This window comes from Sarcophilus harrisii, chromosome 6 (assembly GCF_902635505.1).
Source record: "Sarcophilus harrisii chromosome 6, mSarHar1.11, whole genome shotgun sequence".
Classification (NCBI taxonomy): domain Eukaryota; kingdom Metazoa; phylum Chordata; class Mammalia; order Dasyuromorphia; family Dasyuridae; genus Sarcophilus; species Sarcophilus harrisii.
Window position 1 is genome coordinate 156,584,478 of NC_045431.1, and position 27,404 is coordinate 156,611,881.

The following is a 27,404-nucleotide window of genomic DNA, read 5'->3' on the forward strand; positions in this document are numbered from 1 at the left end:
AATGTCTTTACAAATGTTCTCTATTGCTAATGCTTTCTTTACTCCTTAATACTCTTTCAGCCAAGTTTTTGATTCTCCCTCATTTTGTCATACTTTGCTAAAGCAAATTTAATTGAAATGAAACTACATTATTGTGCAGTGGCCTCTCTTTTGCTTGCTAGTTTCTCAATACTTTATAGTCATATAGTTATTTATATGCAATTTATTTACTTTTTTTTAACCAATAATTTTAAAAATGTGTTAGAGATTTGGTGGTTTTTAACTATTATCTGTCTGCAGCCATAAATTCCTACCCAAGTTCTAAAATAGGCCATAAATATTGTGTTTCAGGTCTGGGAATTCAAAATGCAATTTTAATTTGCCATTTTTCTTTCATTTTCTTCCCAGTGTTCATGTGTATATTTCAGACACAAGTATCACGGGATGAAATGATGCTTTTGAAAGTCAGATATTCTAGAAAGAATAGAGATAGGCTAAAAGCAAAATCACTGGACTGGAAAATGAGAAATACTTATTCTTTATTGAAAAAAATTATTTGACTTTTATCATTACCCATTATTTGACTTTTTTATTTATGAAAATATCTATACTGTAATATGATTATTTTTATTTCTTAATGGCTATTTTTTAATGTACCTTGGATTTTAGTTATTAAAAACATAGGTAGTGGGTGTGGGGATCCTTCTTAATTTTAAATTAATGCTTCCTTGTTTCATGGTCCTGAGTTCTCTGATATTTCTGTTAGATTTTCCTCAGTGTCTTGTAGGTGATGACTAGATTCTTCTCTTCTCTTAGGAAGTGGAAACAGAGCAATACTTCACCCTCTTTCTGCCAGCATTAAAGGAGCGTGGATATGATGGATTTTTTTCTCCTAAGTCACGTGCCAAAATCATGTCTGAGCAGGAGAGAAAACATGTGGATGGTTGTGCAATATTCTTCAAAACAGAAAAGTAAGTGAAGGGAATGAACTATAATGATATAGTCATTGTTTCCTAATTCTTATATACTTAAAATATAGGATAATAATAATATAAGGTAATAGAGAAAGCTGCTAAGTCAATTAAGCTGTGAGTAGTCAACTTGGGGTTCTTCTGTCGCTTTTTGGACACAACTATTATCAAAATAATTTCATTAAACTAAGTTATTCTTATTTTACTTTTTCTATAGATATTTGAGTTGTCACTGGGCTTAGAGTCCTCTACCAGGAATATGTAGGGGTGAGGAGTTTAGGGACTAAGTGGGCAAAGGAGATGAAAAAATGCGCAAATATGAAAGATTATTACATGAGTGATTCATATTGTATACTGGAAATAACAGACTGAAAGGCAAGTTCTATGGAGAGGCTTAGAAGTTGTTAGATTCAGTGACAAGGCAGATATGATGTTGAACTATGATGGTGCCAAGAATGACAGATTCTGGATTTTTCTTGATGTGACTGTTGTGCTTCCTCAAATCATAGTGGCTCTTTTGGATGAATGCTGGAGGCAGGACCTGTGGTTTGAGTGGTAGTGCACTGTTCTTTCCTGGGGCTCTGGGGCACAGAAAGGCCTGAGAGCTGTGGTGTCCCAACGTTGTGGGTGATAAATGAGCCTGTCACCTTTTTCCACCTTGCTGCTCCATCTTGGTTGGCTTTCCTGTCTGTCCCAGTGGCTAGCAGTTTGGTGTTGAGGATATTGGACCTATCTTTACCAGGTTTGCTGCCTTGAATGATGTCCCCAAGGGTAGTGTTCTGGATAATGCTCATATTCTTGTGTTTTTTACTTTTCAAAACATGCATGAACATTTCTTCAACATTAACCCTTGCAAAACCTTGTGTTCCAATTTTCCCTCCCATCGCCCAGATGGCAAGCAGTCCAATATATGTTAAACATGGAAGAAATATGTTAAATCTAATGTATGCATACATATTTATACAATTATTGTGCTGCACAAGAAAAATCAAATGAAACCATTAAAAAAAAAAACCATTAAAAAAAAAAAAACCCAAAAGCAAACAAACAAGAACGAAAGAGTGAAAATGCTATGTTGTAAAATACATTCAGTTCCCATAGTCCTTTCTCTGGGGTTAGATGGCTTTCTTCATCACTGAACAATTCGAATTGGTTTGAATCATTTCATTGTTGAAAAGAATCACATCTATCGGAATTGATCATCGAATAATCTTGTCATGTACAAAGATCTCCTGATTCTGCTCATTTCACTTAGTTCACATAGTTCACTTAGTTCACATAGTTCATGTAAGTCTCTCCAGGCTCCCTGAAATCATCCTCCTGATCATTTCTTACAGAACAATAATATTGCATAACATTCATATACCATAACTTTTTCTTTTTATTTAATTATTTTTTAAAATAACTTTTTATCGACAGAACCCATGCCAGGGTAGTTTTTTACATTATCCCTTGCACTCACTTCTGTTCCGATTTTTCCCCTCCCTCCCTCCACCCCCTCCCCCAGATGGCAAGCAGTCCTATACATGTTAAATAGTTTACAGTAGTTCTTGGATACAATGTATGTGTACAGAACCGAACAGTTCAGTTCTCTTGTTGCTCAGGGAGAATTGGATTTAGAAGGGAAGGTATAAATAACCCGGGAAGAAGAACAAAAATGCAAGCAGTTTACATTCATTTCCTAGTGTTCTTTCTTTGGGTATAGCTGCTTCTGTCCATCCTTGATCAATTGAAACCAAGTTAGATCTTCTCTTTGTCAAAGAAATCCACTTCCATCAGAATACATCCTCATACAGTATCGTTGATAACTTTTTGAGCATAGTTCCAATGATGAGCATCCACTCAGTTTCCAGTTCCTTGCCACTACAAAAAGGGCTGCTATAAGCATTTTTGCATATGTAGGTCCTTTTCCCTCTTTTAAGATCCTGAAACATTGCTGGATCAAAGGGTATTCACAGTTTGATAAATTTTGATGCTCACATTTTTGAGCACAATGTTTTTGGCTGTATCCATCATGGTTTGAGGGGAAGTCCTAGTTAAGGTTGTGGGAAGTAATACTCCCTAGCACATGGAAAATGTAAGCTTTATGTTTAAGGTTTTAATAATCTCATTGAGAACATAACAGGATATGTAAGCAAAAACAAGTACTGTTGGTTAAAAACAATAAATTTAATTGTGTAAGATGCACAAAATCCTATGTTAATAATAATTCCATGGGATTGATGGTGTATTAGTACACCATTTTGTTATGAAGAAACTAAAGTTCAGAATAGGCAGTAACATACTATACCCTTCATCTTGCAAGTATAAAATGTTGAAGATTTGGGATCTATGCTGATCACTTCTCTTGAGTCTCAGACTCTTTCTTCTAGAGCAGTCTTTTTTTAGTACAGATACCTTCACTCAGCTTTTGCCATATAATGAGGAGAGGCTTGAAGGAGAAGAGAGAGGAGTCCAGGTGGGCTTTTTCCATTCAGTAGTATTTTATTTTTCCAAAAATAGTTTTTCTTCCTCCCCAATACAGCAAGCAATTTGATTATACATGTTATACATGTTAGGATCATTTAAAATATTCCCACATTAGTCATGTTGTAAAAGAAAAAGATCAAAATAAAAGGAAAAAGCTATTAAGACAGAAAAAGTAACCTTCTCTCCCCTCGCCCCCCCCCCAAAAAAAAAAAAAAAAGTGAAAATAGTATGCTCCAATCTGTAATTCAGTCTCTATAGTACTTTTCTTTGAAGGCAGATGGCATTTTCTATCCCACGTCTTTTGGAATTGTCCTGGATCATTGTATTCGGAAGAGAGCTAAGTCTTATCATAGTTGATCATTATAGTCTTGCTGTTAATGTGGACAGTGTACTTCGATTTCTGCTCACCTCCCTCAGCATCATCAGTTCATCTAAGTTTTTTCTGAAATCATCCTGTTTATTCTTTCTTATAGAAAAATATTTTATAATATTCATGTACTATAACTTATTCAGCCATTCTCCATTTGAGTGAATTAGCATCCATTCAATTTCCAGTTCCTTACCACTATATGTGGGTTCTTTTCCCTTTATTATGATTTCTTTGGGACACAGACTCAATATTGACACAGCTGAATGAAAAGGTATTCAGTTTCATACTCCTTTGGGTAAAAGTTTCAAATTGCTCTCCAGAATGGCTAGATCAGTTCATATCTCTACCAACAATGCATTATTTGTTCCAAGTTACCTACATCCCCTCTAGCTTTACCAGATGGGCTTTTCTGACCTTATTATTGTCTCTAAGCACATTTGCGTCTCTTTACCAACCAACCTTATTTAATTATCTGTACCAGTATGTTGGAATCTTTACAAACTGTGAAGCCATTGGAGTTGATAGAGACAATAATTATCTAATTTGGCATGGTTCAATATGATTGATTTGATCTTAGAAAGAGATATTTTGGGCTAGAACTTGAAACAAGGTACTAAGTACAACTGATAGAAACCCCTTTCTTTTTGAAGATAGTAGTACCCACTGTGTACCAGGTACTGTACTAAGAATCACTTTATTAACTTTTTTGATCTTTACAACAGCTCTGGGAGGTAAGCTATTATCTCTGTTTTATAGATTAGAAAGCTAAGGCAGACTTGGGCTTAATTGATTTGATCAGATTTACAGTTAGTGAATGTCTGAGGTCTTCCTTACTCTAGGCTTGGTGTTCTCCGTCAAGTGTGGAAGTAAATTGTCTAGTAAAACGGACAATTTTACTTGTCCTTTAAATAAAAGGAGTTTTTGGGCAGGTTATGTTGTCTAGAATTTTGTATAGAGAAGGAAGAGAATGTGCTTATCAACAGAAAAATTACCTTAGCTTAGAAAAAGTAGATTTCTTAAAGTAAATTTAGATTCAAGCTAGATCTTTATTAAAGACTCTGACAAGCATAAGATTTGAGGAATTTGAGGAACTGCCACTCTAAGTATGTAATCTGAAATATTATTCACTTAACTAGCATTAATTTCACTATGTGCTTAATGTTGGTGTTAGTTGTTGGGAATAGAAATAAGATTTCAAGAGACTTTAAAGACAAGGATCCTCCTTTTATCCTTTCTGCTAAGCATAATGAGGTCATAGTCTTAAACCTCGGACAGCCATGAAGAGTCCATTTGTGGGGTTTTATCATTTGTAGGCAAATGTTGGTTTCATTATATATCAGAGTAGTTGTCTCTTTGTCATCTGTTGATCACATCCTTGATCACAAGGTTTTGAGTTAAACATACAAAAAAATTAACACTTAAAAAAAGATTTAAAGAAAGTAATATGTCTACTTAAGCAATATTTTGATTTTGAAAAAGGACATTTACAGAAAATTAAAGGAAAGGAAATATTTATTGTTTAGTCATTTCAATCATGTCTTAGTTTGGGGTTTTCTTGGCAATGATACTAAAATGGTTTGTGCTGTTTCCTTCTTCAGCTATTTTATAGAATGAGGAAACCGAGGCAAACAGGGTTAAGTAGGTTGCCCAGAATCACACAATGAAGAAATGCCTGAGGCTGCATTTGACCATACACCTTCCTGATTTCAGATTTGCCTGTCCATGTACTATGCCACCTACCTGGTAATGGAAAGAATGACTTAAAGGTTGTCTGTCAGTGAGGTCAAAAAAACACCAATGGTCTGAGACTTACATCCTATAAAATGGAATACAAATCCATACAAATACAAATACAATGCTTAAAAAGCTATGTTTGGAAGCAACAGAGTTGGTAGAGTGAATGCTCCTTATTGAAATTTTGTTTTTCTCTCTAGTATCTAACAACATGCTTCAGATACAGAAAATATTTAATTTCTATTTGTTGAAGAAATAATTTAAGACAGATGGTTAAATATCAATAGTAAGCAGAGAAGAGACTCACCTAGCTCTTAGTTTGCTTCTGTTTCAGAATGCAGTTCAGACTAGTAAGGGCACTATTGAGGAGCAGGTCAACATAAGTGAGGGATTTAACGCCTCAGGTCCCATGGTTAGCTGTATTTTCTCCCAAGGTACTGAAATTTTAACACCCTTCCACATATAGGATATAGTGACAGACTTTGTGAATACAAATAGGAAATTGCCTACAGTCACAATGCTGATCTCAAGGAGCTTATTTGTGGAAAGGAGGTAAGATGTACACTCATAATCATCTTATAAGTTAGGCAGAAATGCAAATGAGAAGGTCATATGAAGAGTGCTATAAAAATCTGAGGAGAGAAAGAACACCTCCAGGTTTGGGAGAGTTTTATTAAAGAAAGTAAAATCGTAACTTTGAAAAAGGGGAAAGAATTCATGGATTAGAAGTAGAGTGGGGGTGATTAAAAAGACCATTCCAGACAGGAAGTGTGGGAGCAAAGAAATGGAGTTGGAAGAAGACTTAATGAGAAACAGTTATGTATCAAAAATATATGAAGAACTTTGTTTAATCTGTAGGAGTACAAGTTATTCTATGTTGTGGCCATCTTAAAAGCTCGAAGTATATGAGCTCTTTGATCTCAGAGGCAAGATGAATGAGGCAGGATCCTCATAGAGTGTGAAAAGAGTTTATTATGCAGCACAGCCTTGTTGATACACTTTTTTTTGCAAGTGTGATCAGCGAGTAAACAGGCAGTCTCAATCGCCATTCAGAGAGGTGGCTTGTGGGCTTTGCACATGCATGGTATCTGCCAATGGGAGGAGAGCTGACCCAGCAATTTAACAACCCACTCACAGGCAAGAAGCCCTGTCAAAGCATCCATGCTCACAGACAACTAGCTATGACCCTCAGACCGAAACCTCATCCATGGTCACAAATCACTGCTCTTTGCTCTACAAGGGCGTTTCTGCAACATGGCAGAAAACTTAATGTGCACCAAAGGTTGAGGTAGCCTCGGTATTCTCTCTCTGCAAGGTCCCATACCCTAGCAATTCTGCAGTTGATAAATGGTCAAAGGATATAAACATGCAGTTTTCCAATGAAGAAATTAAAGTAATTTATAATCATAAGATTGGTGAAAGATTATTGTGGTTTCCCAGTTATACTGTTAAATAGTAGAACAATAATAAATTCATTTGAAGTTCCTGAAGGAAAAAAGGAGCTATAATTTATTGAGGTAAAAATAGTTTGACAAAAAAAGTCTGTTTGAAATAAAGCTGGAAAGAGGGTAGTTTAGGATACACTGTTATAAGGCCTCAAATGACAAATTAGACTTTGTATGTTACAGACAACTACTAAAGATTTTTTGAATAGAGAAAATTATGACAGTCATTTATTTATCTACTTGCATAGGCAGTGGCAATGAAGGATAGATTGGAAGGGAAAGCGAAATCAGAAAGACCAATGTTTATTCCATTAGTGATGAGGGCCAAAACTAGAGGAGTGATACCTGGAGAGTTACCTCCTGGTTTTGAGAAGACAGGATATGTAAAATACTGAGTTGGGATAAATATTCCAATTTTTTTTAACCCAGTTATAGCTTTTTTTTCTTTAACCAAACTATGGATTACTCAATGTTGATTAATATTTATGAATCTGCATCTAGGATGTTTTTATTAGAAACTAATTCTGTCAAAGCTTAACCTCATTCCTTACCTATTATACTACTCATTAGTCATATTATGCAGTCACAGACTACAGAACTGCAGAGTTGGAATCCACTATTTGTGGAATTTTTGAGATTCTCCCTTCATAGTTCTTGGGAGTAAGATGCAGAAACAGTTGGAGAAAGGAAAACTACTCTCAGCAGTGTTTGCATCAAATTAATGTTTACCATACAGCATTTATTTTTGTTAATAATTGGGAAACCATAATCAGGGTCATTTGGGGGAGAAGAATGAGCATGTGCTAATTGTGTAAGAACAAAATAGTTCAGTAGAAGAACTAAGAGCATGCCAGAACAACTGAGGTGGTATGGCTCCTCCCTCCAAAAAGAAAAAAAAAAAACACAAAACACAAAGATGAGCAATTATGGGTGGCACAGTGAATGTACTGCCAGACTTCTTGAAGCATTGATTGGTTTTCCTGATCTACTTTTTATTTCTTGAATTTCTTAGAAAAGAAAAGAAAATTTCTAAGAAAAAAAATTTAATTTTTTGTAACAAACAAAATTTTCCTTGGATGAGTCATTTATCCTCCCGAGTCTCTGGTCTCACATCTATAAAGTGAGTTTGTTGAAAGATTGCCTTTAAGGTCCCTTACAGCTTGATAATCTAGGATGAAATCATTCTTAGTTGTGCATGTTGTGCATGTGCAATTTTCTGTTGTTTTACCAGTGGAAATGTTCTGTATTTAAACCACTTTTATCAACATTTTTATCAGTAATAAAAATGAAGGAGTAACTAACACATTGAGATAATTTTTAAAAAGGAATAACAAATTGCATGTTTCCCTACTAGAGGTAGGGCACACAAATGCCCATCTTCCCTGTGCAGAGGCAGTTAAGAATTGTGAGCTGCCTTGAAGAAGTCCAAAAGTATAAACCCTGGAAATACAGTGGGTAGTATTGGTGAGCAAATATGGTGAAGAAAAACCAGTTTGAATTATCACTCAGATATGGACTGTGGCTTTGAGATTCGTAATGCTGTGTCCTGAGATGGAGGAGACCCTGAGAGAAATTAGGTAGGGCGTCAGAGTAATGTTTGACAGAATTAGATGGAAAAGAAAGTAGTTTAGAAGAAAAAGAAGTGGGTTATTGAAGAGAATCCCCAAAATCCAGCGTATGTCACATAGATATCAGTGTTCTGTGAGGTAGCAGGAAATAATAGAACAACATCAAAAGATTGAAAAAGTTAGGACAATGTTTCTTGACAGTGATAGTGGAATGGTTTGCCATTTCCTTAGCTCATTTTACAAATAAGGAAACTGAAGCAGAGAGAGTTAAATAACTTGCTCAGGGGTCACACACAGAGTCTGAGGCCAGAGTTGAACTCCGGTCTTCCTGACTTTAGGGCCAATGCTCAGATTTTAACAGGAAGAGCAGAAAGAGGTTTCCATTCAGAACTTTCTAACTTCAAAGGATTTTGAGGAAGTTAAATGGGGGTGGGAGGACGACGGGAATTGAGGATCTGATTTGAAGAATTGATTGTATTTTCAGGATAAGAAAGAGAAAGAGGAGGAAGGTAAAAAGTAGAATGAAGTAATTTAGAAAGGAATAAGTGTAGAATTGTCCATTTTTAATAATTGAGATGTTTGAGAACACAAACAGTAAAGTTAGTGAATGGATATTGGATTAACTTCATTTGTATCTGTATTGAACAAAAGGTATTGAATACATGGAAACACATAAAATTTTTTGCTTAAATACACTTACAAGAGGAATTGGATGTTAAGAGGTAGGATAATACTAGGAAGCAAAAAATCAAAAGCAGAATAATGTGGAAAGGAAGATATTTATGACTGGCATAGTGATAGATAGGAAAGTGAACTAGAATTTAAGTTGGGAAATAATGCATTAAAATCTCATGAATATGGGGCTACTAGGTGGCACAGTGGATAGAGTACCAGCCCTGAAGTCAGGAAGACCTGAGTTCAAATTTGGTCTCAGACACTTAACTGTGTGACCTTGGGCAAGTCACTTAACCCCAATTGCCTCAGCCAAAAACAAAGAAAGAAAATCTCATGAATATAATGGAAATATAGGTAGTTATATTTCCTATAGTGTGGGGTAGTTAACTTATAAATCATTAAAAAAAAATTCCTAAATTAGAAGGCGCGTAGCCATTCCCTAATAGACAAAATTATCAAAGTATATATCAATAGTCATGAAAAAATGCACAGAGATGGGCAAACTTGCTGCCCTTAAAATTCCAAGTACAGTGGGAAGCAGATTAAAATGTAATTGGGAAATATTTAAAAACAAGCTAATACAAGGCTCAGAAGTATCTCATTTCTCTTCAACTTAAAAAGTTTTTCCTTCATTATCTATCATATTGGCAAGGATAGCCAAAAAAAGGCAAAATGAGAGTTCTTAGAAGTTATCCATGAAAAGACATACTTAATACAGTGTTGGAGGAGCCATACTGCTAAGCAATTTGGAACTGTGTTCTAAAATTATTAAATTATGGATACCCTTTGACAGTTTTCACCGGTACTAGGTCTCAGAAAGATCCCATATGTGCAAGATCCCATATATATGATCTATAGTAGCTTTTTTTATTTTAATAAAGTAGAAACTTTGAAGATTGTAGAACTCCTGAACAAATAATACCAGAAACCTTAACCTTTTATGAACTAATGCAGGGTGAAGTAAGCAGTTCAGGAGAAGAATTTGTCCATTATTAGTTAGCATTGTAAGGAAAAAACAACTCTTTGATCTTTCAAAGAGCTCCTTTATTTAGCCCCTGACATAGAGGTGATTCATTAAAGATTCAGAAAATTTCTTCACATTTGTGATTTATTTTGCTGTCCTATACATATTTGTTATAAGGGATTTTTCTTTTTCCTTTTCTGACTTTAGGAATTGGAACTGGGTCAGTAGAATTGTTATCACCAAAATAGATAATAAGGAAAAGAAAGAAGTTTCCTCATTTGTTTGGTTTTCATATTATTTCCTTTGATTTTTTTCTTGGATATCTTCACTTTCTTGTGAACTCTGTTTTTGTACAATTCTCTTTTTCTGTTATATACTACATATGTGGAAACGCTCATTTTAACTGGTACTAAGGGTTTTTTTTTTTTTTTAAAGCAGGACACTGAGTCACTATGTTGAATATATAATCAAGTCAATATGTATCAAGTCAAATAACATTTTAAAGCACTCTTTATGTGCTTGGCATAACAAGATGTTTTCATATATATTTGCAATTTCTTTTTATGGAAATGCTCCAGATTTTGTATGTGCCTTTTAGAATTCTTAAAGTGTTGTCTTGTTGGTATATCTTACTCTCTTTTATATTTCCATAGTTTACATAAGAATAGTAAAAGTGGGCTGAAGAAAATTGTCCTGGAGATTTTTCTAAATATTTATATGTAGTTTATATTATTCATTTTTCTTATAAAGCTTTGCACTTTTAGAGAATAAGACATTGAAAGTAAATGAAGATATTTTGCAAAAATAGGAACAATTTTATAAAAGCAGACTTCCAGCTTGAAATGATAGAAATAATGTAGTCTAAACCACTCCTGTTATTTTTTCTTATATTGATGCATATAACGATTACATTGATGAGAAGTAATAGATGCTATGGAAATTTTTTTACGGCTAGCTTACTGATTTTTCAGAATTGCATTTTCTACACTATATACCTCCTTTCTTCCCTCTCCACCCTTTTTAAATACAAAGTGTAAGTATGGTTTTAAAAGGGAAGGTCTCTGTTGAGAATTGACCCAGATTAGAGAGATACCATTCAACTGAATGGATTTTTTGCTCAAGAAAATAAATTCACTTGAATGGTATGATCTTTTTTTATTTTCTACAGCACTCACATGTAGGCTTACATTGTTCATGATGAAAACCAAAAAGTACAAACTTCTTGAGGGAGATGGCATTATGAAAAGGGCTAGTGAAAGAAGACTTTATGGAGGACATGAAACTTGAGCTGATCCTTGTTGACTGAGTAAAGAGATAAATTTTTCTCCGTGTACTATTCTGGATGTATTTGTGCATTAAGGTCCCATAAAATGCTTATAAGAATTTGTCATAATTTCTTATAGCAGTTGATTTAAAGAGAAATTTTATAATAAAGCCATATAAGTATGTAAAATTTGACTTTATAGAACAAGAAGATTCAATTTGTAAAATCATGTCATGTAATTTAAATTTAAAAATAAAAGGTCATGCCTCTGTTGGTTTTTCTGTTGGTTTTATAAGAACATAATCTGTCTGTCATGTAAATACTACTTTAGATTTGCTATGACTCCAGCACTCTGCCCCTTTCTTCCTTCTGCACAAATTTTGTGTCTTCTTTTAAAAGTAGAAAATCTTCTGGAGTGGCTGTGAGGCTTGGCATAGTTAATGCATTCCTTGAGCACAAATCATCTTAATGCCTTTCAAAATGTGATTGTGTCTTTCAGATTTACTTTGGTGCAGAAGCACACAGTGGAATTTAACCAGGTGGCCATGGCAAATTCCGATGGATCAGAAGCCATGCTGAACAGAGTTATGACGAAGGATAACATTGGTGTGGCTGTGGTTTTAGAGGTCCACAAAGAATTGTTTGGAGCAGGCAAGTGTCCCTGGGGTTATTGGACTTTCAAGGAACGCTTCAGCTGATTTTTTCATTAAGTTAAATTTCAATTAGGTTGATTAATGTCTCATGAGAATAAAATGTGGCATTTTATGAAGGAATAGAAGAATGATTACCAAGTATCATGGAGAGGCTTTCAATCTGTCCTTCTAAAAAAGAGACTTTGAAAATGGGAAATGTGTTGATAAAACAGTATTCCTTTTGTAACTCTATTAACTAGGTTTTAAAGTTTAAACTTACATATTCAACTATTTCTTGATGAATCATTGCTTAGATCTTTCACTTACTGTCTTGAAACTTGTACTCTTATAGAACTGGCTGCTTTATTTCTTGATCGCTATTTACCTTTAAGGACTTTCTCTCAAAGTTTACTAGGAAAGGTTGGGCAGGAGCAGAGAAAAATAATTTATATCAATCAGTAAATTACTTTTGTTGTAAGTTAGGTTTCTTTGTTGTTGTGCTTGGGTTTTTTTTTTGTTTTTTTGTTTGTTTGTTTGTTTTTTTAATGCAAAATTCCGAGTTTCTTCCATGTAAGAGGAGTAAGTAATGCAACTGAATTATTGGATCTCTAGTTATTGTACTTAATCTCATCCATTTCCATAATAGTTGTTACTTATTTTCTCCCAGTTTTGCTTTTTTCTCTATAAGCAATCATGTTTCTTTGAACTCTTAATATTAATTTATTATTTTCTAAGAGTATGAGGCATTTGCTTTCTTTCATATACCAGTTTGTTCAAGTATTTGGCAATTAGTAGTAGGTAGGTCAAGCTCCCATTCAGTTTTATTGGGCAATGGATTTAAACCTGAAATGGGTTATAAAAATTATTTGGCTTAACCTTTTATAAATGAGGAAATTGAAGGTTATTGTGGTCAAAATACTTATGTTTATACAGATAAGTGGCAAAGTTGGGATTTGTCCTTTAGAGTCCTGACTCAATCCAATTTTTTCCATATAACCAACCTCCCTTCAACCTTCAGATTGATTGTAGGTGGCTTCCACAAAAAGTGCTGCTTTGAATGTTGGTTTTATGAGACCTTTTTTCTTCTCATTGACTTAAAAGCCTAACATTGAATTTTCTAGGCTAGAGGGTAGAAACATGTTGTGTGGTGATAGAAGAAAATCACAAATTAGCTTCCTGTTATTGGCATATTGTATGATTGGTTGTATTTCAGTATCATAAACCCTAGGACATGGTTTATATTCTGATTTGTGGGGATCCTTTTTCCTTTGCCACACAATCTGTATTAAACATTTCATTTTTTTTCTTAATCCTATTCAGGTTATTAGTGAATATATGTGTACAAAGACGTTGTGGAGACTGTATATTAGAATACTTATATATCTAAATATACTTATGTGTGTGAATAAAATTTAAAGAATTAAGTGATAAATTTGTCAGTGGAGATTTATAATTGAAGATAAATGCTTTAGTCTTCCATTTGTACAGGGTAATAGTTGAGACTTTATTACATGTGTTATCTTTTTATTCTGGCATGTTTGTTCTTCCTTTGTACCCACACTGGTATTTCAAGACAAATGTAATAATAATTACTATTGTTCTCTCTAAACCTATGTTCCAGATTTATTTATCTGTCTAGTATGTGACTGTGGTTATGTATTTTGTGATTAGAGGGTTGTGGATTATGTTATTTTTCAAAGTTAACTTTCAGTCCTATATACCATAAATAAGAATTTTAAGTAAAGCAACTTGCTACCTTTGGTTTCCAGAGTAGTATTTCCCAAAGCAAAATTCTCTGGCATTCAATACTTCTGATTCCAAAAAATTGAATTTTCAGACTTGAAGAAGGAAGAAATTACACAAAATTAATTGAGGGAGAAATGTCCCAGAGGTTTTATTAGATGTTTTTAGAAAGATAACCTTTGTATATCATTGATTTAGATATTATATGATTAAATATCCATGGGGATTTTTGACATTTTTGTTTGTCTTTTTCTAACAATTGAATTTAGGTATGAAGCCTATTCATGCTGTAGACAAACAGCTACTTATTGTGGCAAATGCCCATATGCATTGGGATCCAGAATATTCTGATGTGAAACTTATTCAAACTATGATGTTTGTCTCAGAAGTAAAAAACATCCTGGAGAAAGCCTCTAGTAGGCCTGGTAGCCCATCAACTGATCCTAATTCCATCCCACTGGTGCTATGTGCAGATCTTAACTCATTGCCGGATTCAGGTATTTAAGAAAACGCCTCACCTTTCCTTTAAATGTTGTTGCCTTTATTTTAGTTGAAATATAGACATGTCTGCTTTTGGAGAGAAAGTTTCATCTAATAGATCATTTAGGTCTCTGGAATAATATTTTTGTGTACCTATAAGTCAAAGTGCTATATATTCATTTTGTGCTAGAGTAATAAAATTTTTCTGTTTATCTTCAGTGAAGTAATTTTTAAGGCTTTTGACTAGATCCTTTAAATATTTTATTTTAATGATTAAATTTTAAATGTAAAAATTTTATTTAAGCAGGAATGTTTTGCTGAATAACATAATTATGTCTAACATCACTGTTTTTATCAATAATTTGATATAAACATAGTGCTCAGAATCGCCCAATTATTTATTATTGTGTATTTATTGAATTGATAGTTTTTTTTTTCCCCCCTCCACCCTCATATGTGCTTAAATGAGGATACCAAATACAGTACCATTTCCCTCATACTTTAGCGGAAGAATTTTTTTCTCATTTAATACTTTATCTTTCACTGATTACATGGAAAAATTATTTTTAACATTGATTTCTTGAAACTTTTGAGTTCTAAGAAACTTAATTTTTGAGAAATTTCCAAATTCTCTTAACTCTCCATCTTCTCTCTACTCCCTGTTTAGAAATTAAGCTTTTTGACATGCATGTGCAGTCATGTAAAAATATTTTCGTGTTAGTTATATTATGGAAGAAAAAACAGGACTCTCTGAGTCTGTGTCCCTCAAACAAAACAAAAAACCAAACCTTCAGAAAAATTTGCTGTGATCTGCATTCAAGCCTTCATTAGTTCTTTTCAGATGGATATATTTTTCCATTGTAACTTCTTAGGAATTGTCTTAGATCATTGTATTGCTCTGATAGCTAAGTCATTCACAATTGATTACTGTACTATATTTTTGTTACTGTGTACTGTATTAAACATTTCGTGTTTCCTTGGTTCTACTCAATTCACATCCATTCATGTAAGTCTTTACATGCTTTTCTGAGAACATGATGCTCATCATTTCTTATAGCAGAATGGTATTCCATCATAGTGGTATTCCATCATAGTCATATACCACAGCTTGTTCAGCTATTCCCCAGTTGGTGGGCATTCTCTCAGTTCTTCACTATTTCCTACTATACTACTTGTACATAGAGGTCCTTATCTTTTTAAAGATCTCTTTGGAATACAAACCTAATGTGGTTATTGCTAAGCCTGTTTTCCCTGGATGAAGATTCTATATCGGATTCAAAGTAAAAATAGTTATCCATTTCCCTTCATTTTTCATTTTGATACAGCCTTTCTTGTGTTGATTCATTATCAAAGTTTAAAATAAATCTTTGATTTCAACCCAATTTTCTTTATATTATTTCACTTCTTTTTTTTCTCCCTTGTCTTGCCTTTTGTGAATATTAAATCAACCCTTAGTTTTTTTTTTTTTAGGATATATTAAGTTATAGTTAATTTGTAGCTTACTGAAAAACTTGGTCTGTAAAATTGACCACACAGTGGATGATATGATAAATGTTACAGGCTAATCAAAGGATAAAATAAAGGCTGTCTTCTCAGCCTTCAAGAGAAAAAAGAACCCAATCTTTGCTACAGAAACGTTTGAAGAGGTTATTTTTTTGATTGTATTATATATTTTACATTTTACTTCCACAGGTATTTAGTGACAGAATATATATGAGGAAATTCAAAACTTTTAGAGAATTTTAATTTTTCATGAAGTCATTTCTGGCCAAACTTTAAAAATCCTAGAAAGAATGATTGAAGAAAATTTTGTTAACCCAGCCTGCAAAATTATCAGAAACCTGGGGCAATTCCAAGATAGGCCTGGGTCTACACTCGCCGTCTTGCTTACACACATGCACAAGAAATAACAGCCTTTCTTTGTTCCTTCCTTCACCAGGTGTCGTGGAATATTTGAGCAGTGGGGGAGTGGCTGATAACCATAAAGATTTTAAGGAATTGCGTTATAATGAGTGTCTCATGAACTTCAGCTGCAGTGGGAAAAATGGTACCTCAGAAGGAAGAATCACACATGGCTTCCAGCTGCAGAGCGCCTATGAAAATAACTTGATGCCTTACACAAATTATACCTTTGACTTCAAAGTGAGTGAAAACTTTAGGATTGTCGTGCAAATTATTTATTATAGTAATAAGCATATATCTGAAAGACCAAAAAAACACTTAATTTGATGCTGTTATGTTTAATTAGATTACATGTGATAAGTCGAGTCTGACCAAGAATATAAGCAAAATGTTAAGGAATAAATGATAATATTTTAAAGCTTTCTTCTGAATCTTCAGTTGCTCAAATTTAAAATAGCCCCAATGTCAGAGCAGAAACCCCCAAACTTTGAAGAATGAGGGGCTTAACAATGTAATCTTGCATAGCCCTAGAAATGCCTAGAAAAGTCCTAAATAAGGACTTTTTCTCATTTAGCCTTTACACATCCTGACAGAATTTGTGGACCCCCCCCCCCCAATTTCCTGGCTCCCTGACATTTTTTGGTAAAATCCCTCTTCTTTCATATGTGTTTAAATGAAGACACCAAACATTTAATGAAGCTAGACTGAACTCAACTGTTTTTCTAAATAGTATCTTCTTCCTTGAAATGTCAAATTTTTTATTTCCTGGTTATTTTTCAACTAGAGTGATGGCAGATTATTATTTCACAAGGGTTTTTTTTTTTTTTTTTTAATAATGTATTCATTGTGTGGGGGAACCCCCCAACAAATGTTTATTTCTTCTAGCTAAACATAGACGAGATCATAGTACAGATAATATCTTTGGTAATGAGCTTTATGTGACCTTTTGTTATATATCCATTGTTCTTTATCCTCTTCAGCCCTGAAATCCTCCTTATCTGTACACTCCTAACTCCAAAGTGAATTTTAGAGAACAATTTCAGTCACAGTCTGTCCATAGTTATCATTAGACTTGGAGAAGACCTAGGAGAAGAGTTGGAAAGCCTCATCTGATAGGAATGGGTTAAAAATAATGTGTAGGAAGATTTACAATAATATAGTCCAGTGTAGCAGTGTTGACAAAAAAGAAAGTGGTTTTTGGATTTGGGTCCTGTTAGAGGTCCCTTTTCATGATTTTTAAAAAATAACATTTATTTATTTATTTATTTGGTGAGGCAATTGGTATTAAACGACTTGTCCAGTGTCACACAGCTAGAGCTAGTGCTCTATTCACTGTGCCATCTAGCTTCCCCCATATTTTTTTTTTTTTTTTTTTTTTTTTTTTTTTTGCTGTGGCGATTGGGCTTAAGTGACTTACCCAGGGCCACATAGCTAGGAAGTGTTAAGTGTCTGTGGCCAGATTTGAACTCAGGTCCTCCTGATTTCAGGGCTGGTGCTCTATCCACTGTACCATCTAGCTGTCCCTGTAATTGCTTTTTAACCATTTTATTATTTACTATTCTTTCTCCCATGCTCAAAAGAACATCAAATTCAAATCTTTCCTTTTTGCATCTTTCACCTTTGCAATCTCCTTGTGTTAGAGATTTTCTGTGAAAAGTATACATCATCGTGCTGTTGGATCACAGAAATGGATTTTTTTGATACATTTAGGAAATAATTTTTCACGACTTTTTGTTAGGAAAGTTGGGCAATTTTTGCATATCTTATTTGGGGGGGGAGGAATTATGGAGATCATTTATTGTTTTCAACTTATGGAAATTATACTTTACTAAGTCTGAAACCCTTCAATTCAGAAGCTAAATGACATTTAACATCAAATATGTGTATAGATCCATAATTCTCTATTTTGCCCAATAGAGATTTTTGTGTGTATGTGTTGTTCTCTTTCTTAGATCTTAGAGAATGTTTAGTTAGTATACATAAGCATAGTACCTCTTCGTCTTTTAAAACATCTTAAATGGATATGATTTCTGGCAAGTTGAGGGGAAAAAAACAGATAGGAAAGCTTATAACTATAGCAACTCAGATGTATTAATCCAGCAAAGTAGTAAGTAGCAAGGCCTATGATTTCAAATTCTTGAGCTTTTCTAATCAGGGAAGATAGGTGATGTAATAAGAATTCTGATTCTGGGTGATGTAATAAGAATTCTGATTCTGGAATCGGGAAGGCTTTTTGTTGTTGTTGTTCACATTGGTCATAGCTTACTAGCTATGTGACTCTGGGCAAATCACTTCACTCTGCTTCCCTCAGTTTCTTCATCTGTAAAATGAAGCAGACACATGTCAAACCATCTAGTGAATTTGCCAAGAAAACCCCAAAAGGAGTCATGAAGAATTGGATACACCTGAAAATGACTGAACCGGAACAAAATAGACTCCTTTTTTAGTAACACAACCATTCATCCTGTTTTATGTTAACATTTACCTGTTTTCTAGGCACTAATATTTTTATTTTCACACATACCCTATCTACAAGCTTCTCGGCACTCAGTGAACACCTCCAGCATGATACATGGGTCTGAGTATACAATTTGATAGCTAGTCACAGTTGTGTTCCTTCTCTGTACCCACATGCCAGGAGGTTCCAAGTTCATTGTTGCGGCTTGTATTCATAACTCATAAAACCAGAGGTTCATGAAGTCTTTTATTATTGTAGACATTGGAACTGATAGGATATATTGATTTCTCCTAGCCAGTCTACAATCTCTGGCCCAGCTTTGAGGAGATCTATAGAGTATGTTTTTAGATAATTAAAGTCATTACATAGCATTGTTTAGACCCCATGTTTTTACACACATACAATTTCAAGCTCATATATTTTTTACAGTTGTGACTTTCTGTCTTTAAATGGATTTGAAGCATTTTCATAAATGATTTTACTCTTTGCCATATGATAAAGTAGAAAAAGATCAGGGGAAAGGGGCAGCTAGGTGGCATAGTCATTGGGGTACCAACCTTGAAGTCAGGAGGACCTGAGTTCAAATCTGACCTCAGACACTGTAGCTGTGTTACCCTGGGCAAGTCACTTAACCCCAATTTCCTCAGCAAAAAAGAAAAAAAAAGGAAAAGATCTTGGATTGGATGTCAGGACAGGAGGTTTCACCTCCTGTCCTGACTCCCCTTGTATATATGATAAGAGGAAGTTGGATTAGATAGGTCCCTTTAGGTCTGAATCTATGATCTGGTTTACTCCCCTTGTTTCTTCTCCTCTCAGTTTTATTTTATTAAATCATTTTATTTCCCCTCGACTACATGTTAAGGAGATTTTTAGCATTCATTTTTATAGGATTTTGAGTTTATACATGTACTATATGCTTCTTTATTAGTCACAGTTGCAAAAGAATAGATTGAAAGGGGGGGAAAAACCCTACCAGTTTACTTTTTTTAGAATTAGAGATTATATTTATTTCTTAGATAGTAGTTTGTTACTTTTTAATTTTTCAAAACCTATTTACTGGTTTCTCCATCCAGGCTTAGCAAATTTCGATATACTTAAACTTATCCAGGTAAACCCAGTTTCTGAAGGTGTTTTGCCCTGATATAAAGTTTTTGGTATAAATTAGGTGTTGCTCCATTAATAAAACAAAAACACCACTACCCAAAAAACTATTCTACAAATTTTTGTTATAACTTTATAGGTTCTGTTGGAGAATTTGATATGTTTTTGAGCTACTATTCTCTGTCGCAGATATCATAAATTGCTTATTTTACTTATAAACTTTTAAGAATTGTGTATTGTTTTTGTTAGTATCTAACATTGTTTTTTTTTGTTTTTGTTTTTTTTTTTATCTCCTCCTTCCTACCCCTCACCCCCCTCACCTCCTACCCCAATCTCTTTACAGGGTGTGATTGACTACATTTTCTATTCCAAGACTCATATGAACGTGCTTGGTGTCCTGGGGCCTTTAGATCCTCAGTGGCTGGTTGAGAACAACATCACTGGGTGTCCACACCCGCACATCCCTTCAGACCACTTCTCACTGTTAACACAACTTGAACTCCACCCTCCACTCCTGCCTCTTGTCAATGGTGTTCACTTGCCCAATAGGAGGTAGTGGAGTCCAGCCCCGCCGAGACGGGGATTTGTTGCTATGGACCTGTACAGTTGTAAATCAAAGTATGTAGGAGTGAAGTATGGCCATCCTTAAGCTGCTTCTTCAGGCTCCTTTCATTATGTGTTTGCTATAAGATTTTGCACATTTTGGTGCATATTGGTATCATTTGGCACTAGGGCTGGAACCAAAGTATTGCTCCCTTTCTGCGTTTTTAATTTAGTGTGTTTTAACTATTGGACCTGTTTCTTATTCAAAAAGTTAGCTTTCATAGTAAAGAAATGATCAGTTAAAGGTCCAACAATATGTATTTATTGCTCCAAGACGCATTTTCTGCCTAATTATATAAAAATCAGCTATCCATCTTTTAAAATAAAATGTTTTCTTTTAATTACATTAAGAAAATTTAAAATTTGAACGGTTTATCTTGCAAGGAAATGCTTGTTCTCCTTTACTACATGCTGGTTTGCCTCTCCAGATCACTCTGCACATTAGTAAATCATACATACAAAAATACATCCGTGTGTGTGTGTGTGTGTGTGTGTGTGTGTGTGTGTATACATATCTATGTATATGATTGTAGATCTATACACACAAAAACACGCTTTGAAAATAAAGCGCTTAATTAATAGTACAGTGTTTTGTTGGGCAAACATTCTGACATTTTACGGGAAGAACATAAACAAAACCCCCTTATTGATTATATATTTGTAGGTCTTAAATTATTGGTGAGACCTAGAAGAGCTGTCTCCCTAGTTTACTATTGGGAAAACAGTGGGAAATACATTGCCACATAGCTTGAAAATAAAATTTGATCTATTTGAAAATGGAGTGCATACTTCCTCTAGATGGCAATTTTTGTCAAGTCCTATCCAATTTTTTTTCCTCCTTGCTTTGCTGCATAGTAGACCTTGAATTACAAAAGTGTTGCCAATATGACCATCTCCCTGACAAAGCCAGAGACCCCAGGATCAAGAGGACAAAATACAATGGCAGGAATGCTAGGCATGTCCCAGGTGTGTATATAATGATGGAGCTACCAGGTGACCTCTTGGCTTAAGAAAGATTTGGGGAGATTTACAACAGGGAGTAGCTCAGTATCATTCCTTGAATTATTTTTCCTGACCCTAGCTGCCAAATAGCTATCATATGCTTTTACTCCTTGTTTCTGTTCTCTGTCAGGGTTGAATTAAGAAGCTGCTGGTTCATTCCCAACTGTTGATGCTCTTTGAATGTGTTATTTTATGCCCAGGTGGGGCCAGTGCAAAAAAAATCTGTGCCTCAGGAGGCGGTAAACATAATGCAATTTTCTTGGGGGTGGGGGTGGGGAGAAATTAGTTGGCTGCTTGATGTTAATTATGGCACAGTAATAGGAAAAGGTCGTGTCTGTGTTTTTAAGTTTTTCTTTATTCTGCTTTTTTGCTGCTATAAGAGTTTCCTGAAATTTATATTTTAAACTTTTCATGCACTTTACTGTTTCTAGTCTCAAAATGTGATATTTTTATTAAACAAAAAATTTTCCATTATGTGAGTGAAACTTTAAAATAGCCTATATTTGTCTCTCCGAATACAAACACACAGGTCAAAATTTAAATTAATTAGTTTTAAATATATACAATTTGTTTCTTCCAGATTTGATATCTTAGGCTGTTTTATTAGTCTTGAAATGATGCATTTCCTTTGTTTTATAATAATTTCATCCATAGTAAATCAATCAGGCTACATAAAATATTATTCCCAGGTGGGTTTATTTTTGTGGGAGGAGGGTTGTTGGGATTATGTGATGTCATCTGTAGGACTGCATTGAATGGTTTTACTGAAGCCTAAATCCCCCTTTCAAAAGTGCCTAGTGATAGAGGCGTTGTCTGTCATCTATTAAAATTGGACATCATTGTAGTTGAGTGAAGTTTGATGTAAATAAAAATATTATTTAAAAAATGTTATAGCACCAAAAAAAAAAAATCCTTAAGATAACAGATTTTCCAGGTATCCCTTCTTATATACCTCAAGCATTCAACATCCTAGCCATGCAAGTAATTTGAAAATAACTAAAGTATAGTACTGGAAAGTAGAATAGCATGAAAAACTTAATTTTGTGGACATTGCCTTTTTTAATCAGCTCCTTATCTTGTACTTTGTTTTGGGTGGCTTTTCTGCTCTGGAGGTATGCACTAACAAAACGTTTTCCTCCTTTCATATACGCATGTTAATTAGCAATGTGAGCAATATTTCCTACCATACTTCACTCCCAATATTTTTGAGATGTTTGTATAAAATGGAATTTAATGTTCACCTATGATTGTATATGAACCACAGAGGAGCCCATTTATTAATAATAAACTTTTTTAATAGTTAAATGTTACGGGGAAAATAATAAAAAAAAAACTGGGAAACATTGTAAACAGCTTAAGTTTATTTTGTGTATGACTGAGGCACTCTGTTGCAGGAAGGTGTGTAATTGGGTTCTCTCTGCTTCCAAATACACTCATTCAAACCATTTATTATCCTGTGTAATTTTTAACATGGTTTGAGTAGGTGTATAGCAACTCATGTTGAAATGGGTAAATTGTGTTATGTTTTTGGTGGCACACATGCCCTTGGGACCTTATATCTCAAGCTTCATGTGTATGGTTTCCCTTTAGCCCACTCACTACCCCAGTCTCCCACAAACCCTTTGTCCTAATAAGTTCCCTTTGTAAAAGGAGTAGTATCTGTTTTGAGCTACCAGTTCAGGTGATCAGAAATGCTGCTGTCCTCAGTGTTGTCTTACTAAAATAAAATGTAGGCCCTTTGGATCTTTGACAGTAACTAGTTTAAAAGACGAGAATGGAAAAAATGTGTATATACTCTAGAAGTAAAATATACACTCACATGCTTTCCAGTTTTTCAATTAAATGAGTTTTATGCCATGGAGGTGCAGATCTTCCGAAGAGATGAAAAATTGGGGCATTTTTAGTTTGTGATTTATGCTTTTTTGAGTTGTCGGGTGTGATTTCAAAGTATATCTAAAAGAACCAGTGTTCTTTAAAATTATTTAAAGCAGTGTTTGGGAGAGGGAAAATTGTACCATTTGCCATCATTGGTCATTTAAGAGCATGTAGCATCACTTAATCTGTTGGGCATCATTGCCCATTTCATAGCTTTACTCATTGTAATGGGGAATATTGCAGCATCCTCAGGACTGACATCTGAAAAAGGCTCAAGTCCTTATACTGCTCCTTGCTTGTTGACTTTGTTTTTTAAAAATGTGCCTGGTGTCAACTTTTAAGCAACAGCACTGCCTAAAAGCAAGCAGAGAAAAGAATCCCAACACCATTCTATATAGGCAACTTTTTAAAATTCGATATAGAAAATCTGTTAAAGATTTACAGTGTTTTATGTATAAAAAAAATTTTGTATGAAGTAGCTAAATATTTTCATTTCATTACTTTGATGTAAGGAGGGTGAGCATTTGATATCACACATTGAAGTCAGGTATGGCACAATGCGTTCTGAGACCAGCTCCTTCACCCCCTCTACCCAATTTGCCTTGTTATAAGCTTCTCTTTTTAAATTATCCTTTCACAAGCAGATATTTAATTTTATTAACTTGCATCCTTTGTAAATGTTTTAGAAACCACTGTGTGTTTTAGTTTTCAGAAATGTAAAGTTCCAGTTCTTGGCCCCAATTCTTGAAAATCTTAGGTCACAAAGTAATAAGGAATGGAAGATAATAAAGGCTCATATCACTTGGTTCCATAGTGGCTTTGTTAGATAGAGAATGTTATCACGTAAAACCAGAAAGCTTATAAATAGAATGTTCCATTTAAAAATTATATCTAGTAATTATGTTACTAGATAAGCAAAATTTGAAGTTATTTACAAGGTTTCTGAAATCACCAATACATTATTCTATGAATAATCATATAGTTATGAAAGGGGGAATAGCATATATAGGAAACAATAGATGGGGCAGTGTAGAAGTTAATTAAATATGTAGAAAGTAATGCCTAATAAAGTCAATAATAATGGAAGGTCAGCTTTTTGTTTTTAGGGTTTTATTTTTTTAAAGCAGTATAATTTACTGATATATTTAGGTTTTATTTTTTGCTTTTGTTTTTTAGTCTGAACTATTATAGCAGTTTTTCAGAGAAGGGGCTTATGATTCAATAGCATAGTCATAGAAGTCTGGCAGTTTCGGATAGTTAAAACATATGAATATAAATGGAGCAAAGAGCTTGCAAAATTATGTGGAAATGACCATAGTGAATGTTTATTTTCATAATAGATACAAATTCTCATACATGCCTCCCTCTTTTTGTTTTTTGTTAAAAACAATTACCTTTCAGATAATTGAAAATATGAACTTATTTTTATAAGTAGTAAACTCAGATTGCTGCATATATTTTTTTTCATTTTATTGGTATATTTATACCATATCTGATGGATTACTAATATAAATGGGGGGGGGGGGACTTTATGTAACTGCCAATGTAGAAACTACATCATCATTTGGTATTTTAAAAGTTCTAACAGTTTGATTAACCATTTTGTTTGAAATTGATTTCTACAATGCTGAGCATCCAGTTTTTCAAATGAAAAATTTGCTGTATCTTTAAATTGGACCTGTCCAGAAATTTTCTGTTTCAGAGAAAGTTAAATTTGAGGTTGCATATTTACTTTTCTTAAAGTTGTTAAAAGAAAACCTTACTGCTCATGCTAAGGTTTTCTTACCTTGCCCTTCTTAACAATTTAATTGAGTTTTTCGAAATAAAAATATAGGGAGAGAAGATGGCAAATGGTCTCTTGGCCAGGTATGGCCACAATGAAGAGGTATTCTTAGGCCTTTGTTTATGTTAATCTTTCAGGAGAATAGTAAAATATGGGGATATTGAAGAGTCAAGCTAGATAATAAGTGGTGATTTCTTTAAAATTTATTAGTAACTATTGTTGGTCTCTATACAAGACTTCAAAATGCATGACCATATCTAATTAATTCTATCAGTAGTTGAACATTTCTGAGAGCAAAACAAATTTCTTTTTCAAATTAATTACTGAGACCATTTGTGCCTAGCATATACTAGCAGCATACATGACACAATACAAAAAAAGCACCTGAAGTTAGAGGTGGATTTTTTTCATGAAGTAATTTTAAATTATGAGGTGGAAATGGTTATCAATATTTTTGGGAGTCTTTAGCAGTGGCAAAATGTGCCAAGTGATATGATTCTTTGGATTATATTGTGTGTAAGCTTACAGAATTGTTCAGAAGTCAGAATAGCTCCTGCTTTTCTAGTGTTTCATAATTGGTGTTAAATAATTCCCAAGCTTTTAACCAATAATCTGCTTTGCATCTGTTTTCTTTCTAAAGTGTAAGAATCATGGTGGCCCTTTCTAAAAGTGACACTTGTTGCTTATCCTTTACTGCCTTTTTTTTTTTTTTTAATTAATAGTGTGGGTTTTTATTTCTTTCAAGCAATTAGTATTGTTTTGTGCCATGTTTCCTTAATTTGTGATTTTCTGAATTTATAAGGTTGACAGTGGTGATTGTTAATGAGCTTTGGCTTTGCTTATTACTGGGCAGTCTTGATATATTAGTTTTTCAGTGTGTGAAACAGTGTCTGTTTTGTATTCACTGAAAACTATACTCTCCTTTCTCCTTGCTTAACTTGCTAAAAAAGCAAAAACAAAAACACCACTTCCTACCTGTGCAATCCCTAAACAGTGCTTTGCTGGCTGGGGGGGTGGGGAGTGGGATGTTATGGTTCAGTCCCTGTAGCCCTGCATTTGGACTCCTGCGTTACTGCACACTGGGATCTGAGATTGTTCAGTGTTGTGAGTGGCAAATTCTTTAACACCAGCAGCACCGAAAAGTGCACTATGGGCATTCGTACAGTTGTCCAAATGCAGGCTGTCTTCTTGTATTCAGGAGAAACTGAAGATTAGAGTTCTGTAGGAATTACTATTAGTTTTTTTGAAAGCAATGAATATTTATTATTATTTTTATTGTTATTGTTTATTTTTGCCTTTTTTTTTTTTTTTTTTTTTTCCCTTGCTGAATAGACCAGGCACTGGAAAAACAAAACCATGGATAATTTTTTTTTTCCTCCATTGTGATCTTTTTCAACTCTTATTCAAAAGTGCCAACATATTGTTCCCATGAAGCCAGCTGGCCTCTCCAACTTCTTACCCTTGGGTGTGAGGAGAAAATGGGACCTTTCTTTTTTCATTGCCTAACATTGAAGAATTAATGTTGTGCACAGTTGAGTCATTTTTGTGGATTGTAAAGTGTTGTGTAACTATGGGTAGCTGTTGGTTGGAAAGCCAAGCACAGAACTTTAGAACTGAATAAGTTTTCAAAGCACTTGCAGATTCTACTGACCTAGTAATCCAAAGTCTAAAGGATTTTAAAAATTAATGCTTTGATTTTTAGGGAAAAGAAAAGCCCCAGTTTGTTATAAAATGTTCTATTAATCTGTTTTTAAAATTAGCTTTTTTTAAAAAAAAATTTTAAAAAGTGGAAATAAAGTTGAATGAAGTGCCATGTAAATTGTAGCTTGCTAGTTTTCTCTTAAATAGAATGGATCTATGGGGTTATCATTTCAATACTCTGTGTCATCTCTGGAGGAACAATGTTTCTTTTTTGTTGAACACTCAGACTAAATCACCAGCTGCTTTATTTTTCTATTTATTACATTTATCCAGTTTATGAGGTCTCAAAACTATTGACCACCACGCTGCTCAGCCAAGGTATTTTTCACAGTGGACACTGTACAACATGTGCGTGCAAGAGGACACAGTTGAGTCTTGGTATTTTTTTATTAATGTGAAAAATGACTAAACAAAGCAGTCCTGCCTTTTCAAATCTTGTGGCAGCTCAGAAGGGAGGTGCTTATGAACCTTAACTACTATGTCAGATGACAAAATACTTTTTTTTCCACTTTGGAGATTGGGTACTGCTCACACATGATGTATAGGGCTAAATATCTGCTTGTTTCCTTGCACCTGTGTACTTTTCCCTTCTGTCCCTGCCCTCTCTTTACCCTGTAGGCAATAAATGGCCATTTTGCAACTGCACACTCTTGGTCTTCATTTTTTTGCTTCTCTTTTTCTGTGT

General features: G+C 34.2%; 1 protein-coding gene across 1 annotated transcript in view; it reads left to right on the top strand.

The window, feature by feature from the left end:
* The window catches only part of CNOT6L (CCR4-NOT transcription complex subunit 6 like), a 78,706-nt gene extending 52,630 nt beyond the window's left edge, over positions 1 to 26,076 (top strand). Inside the window, 5 exon segments of the mRNA XM_031942456.1 lie at positions 796 to 950; positions 11,939 to 12,090; positions 14,084 to 14,311; positions 16,234 to 16,436; positions 20,099 to 26,076. Of these exon segments, the coding sequence (XP_031798316.1) occupies positions 796 to 950; positions 11,939 to 12,090; positions 14,084 to 14,311; positions 16,234 to 16,436; positions 20,099 to 20,311 (951 nt within the window). The 3' untranslated portion in view covers positions 20,312 to 26,076.
* The last annotated feature ends 1,328 nt before the right edge of the window (positions 26,077 to 27,404 follow it).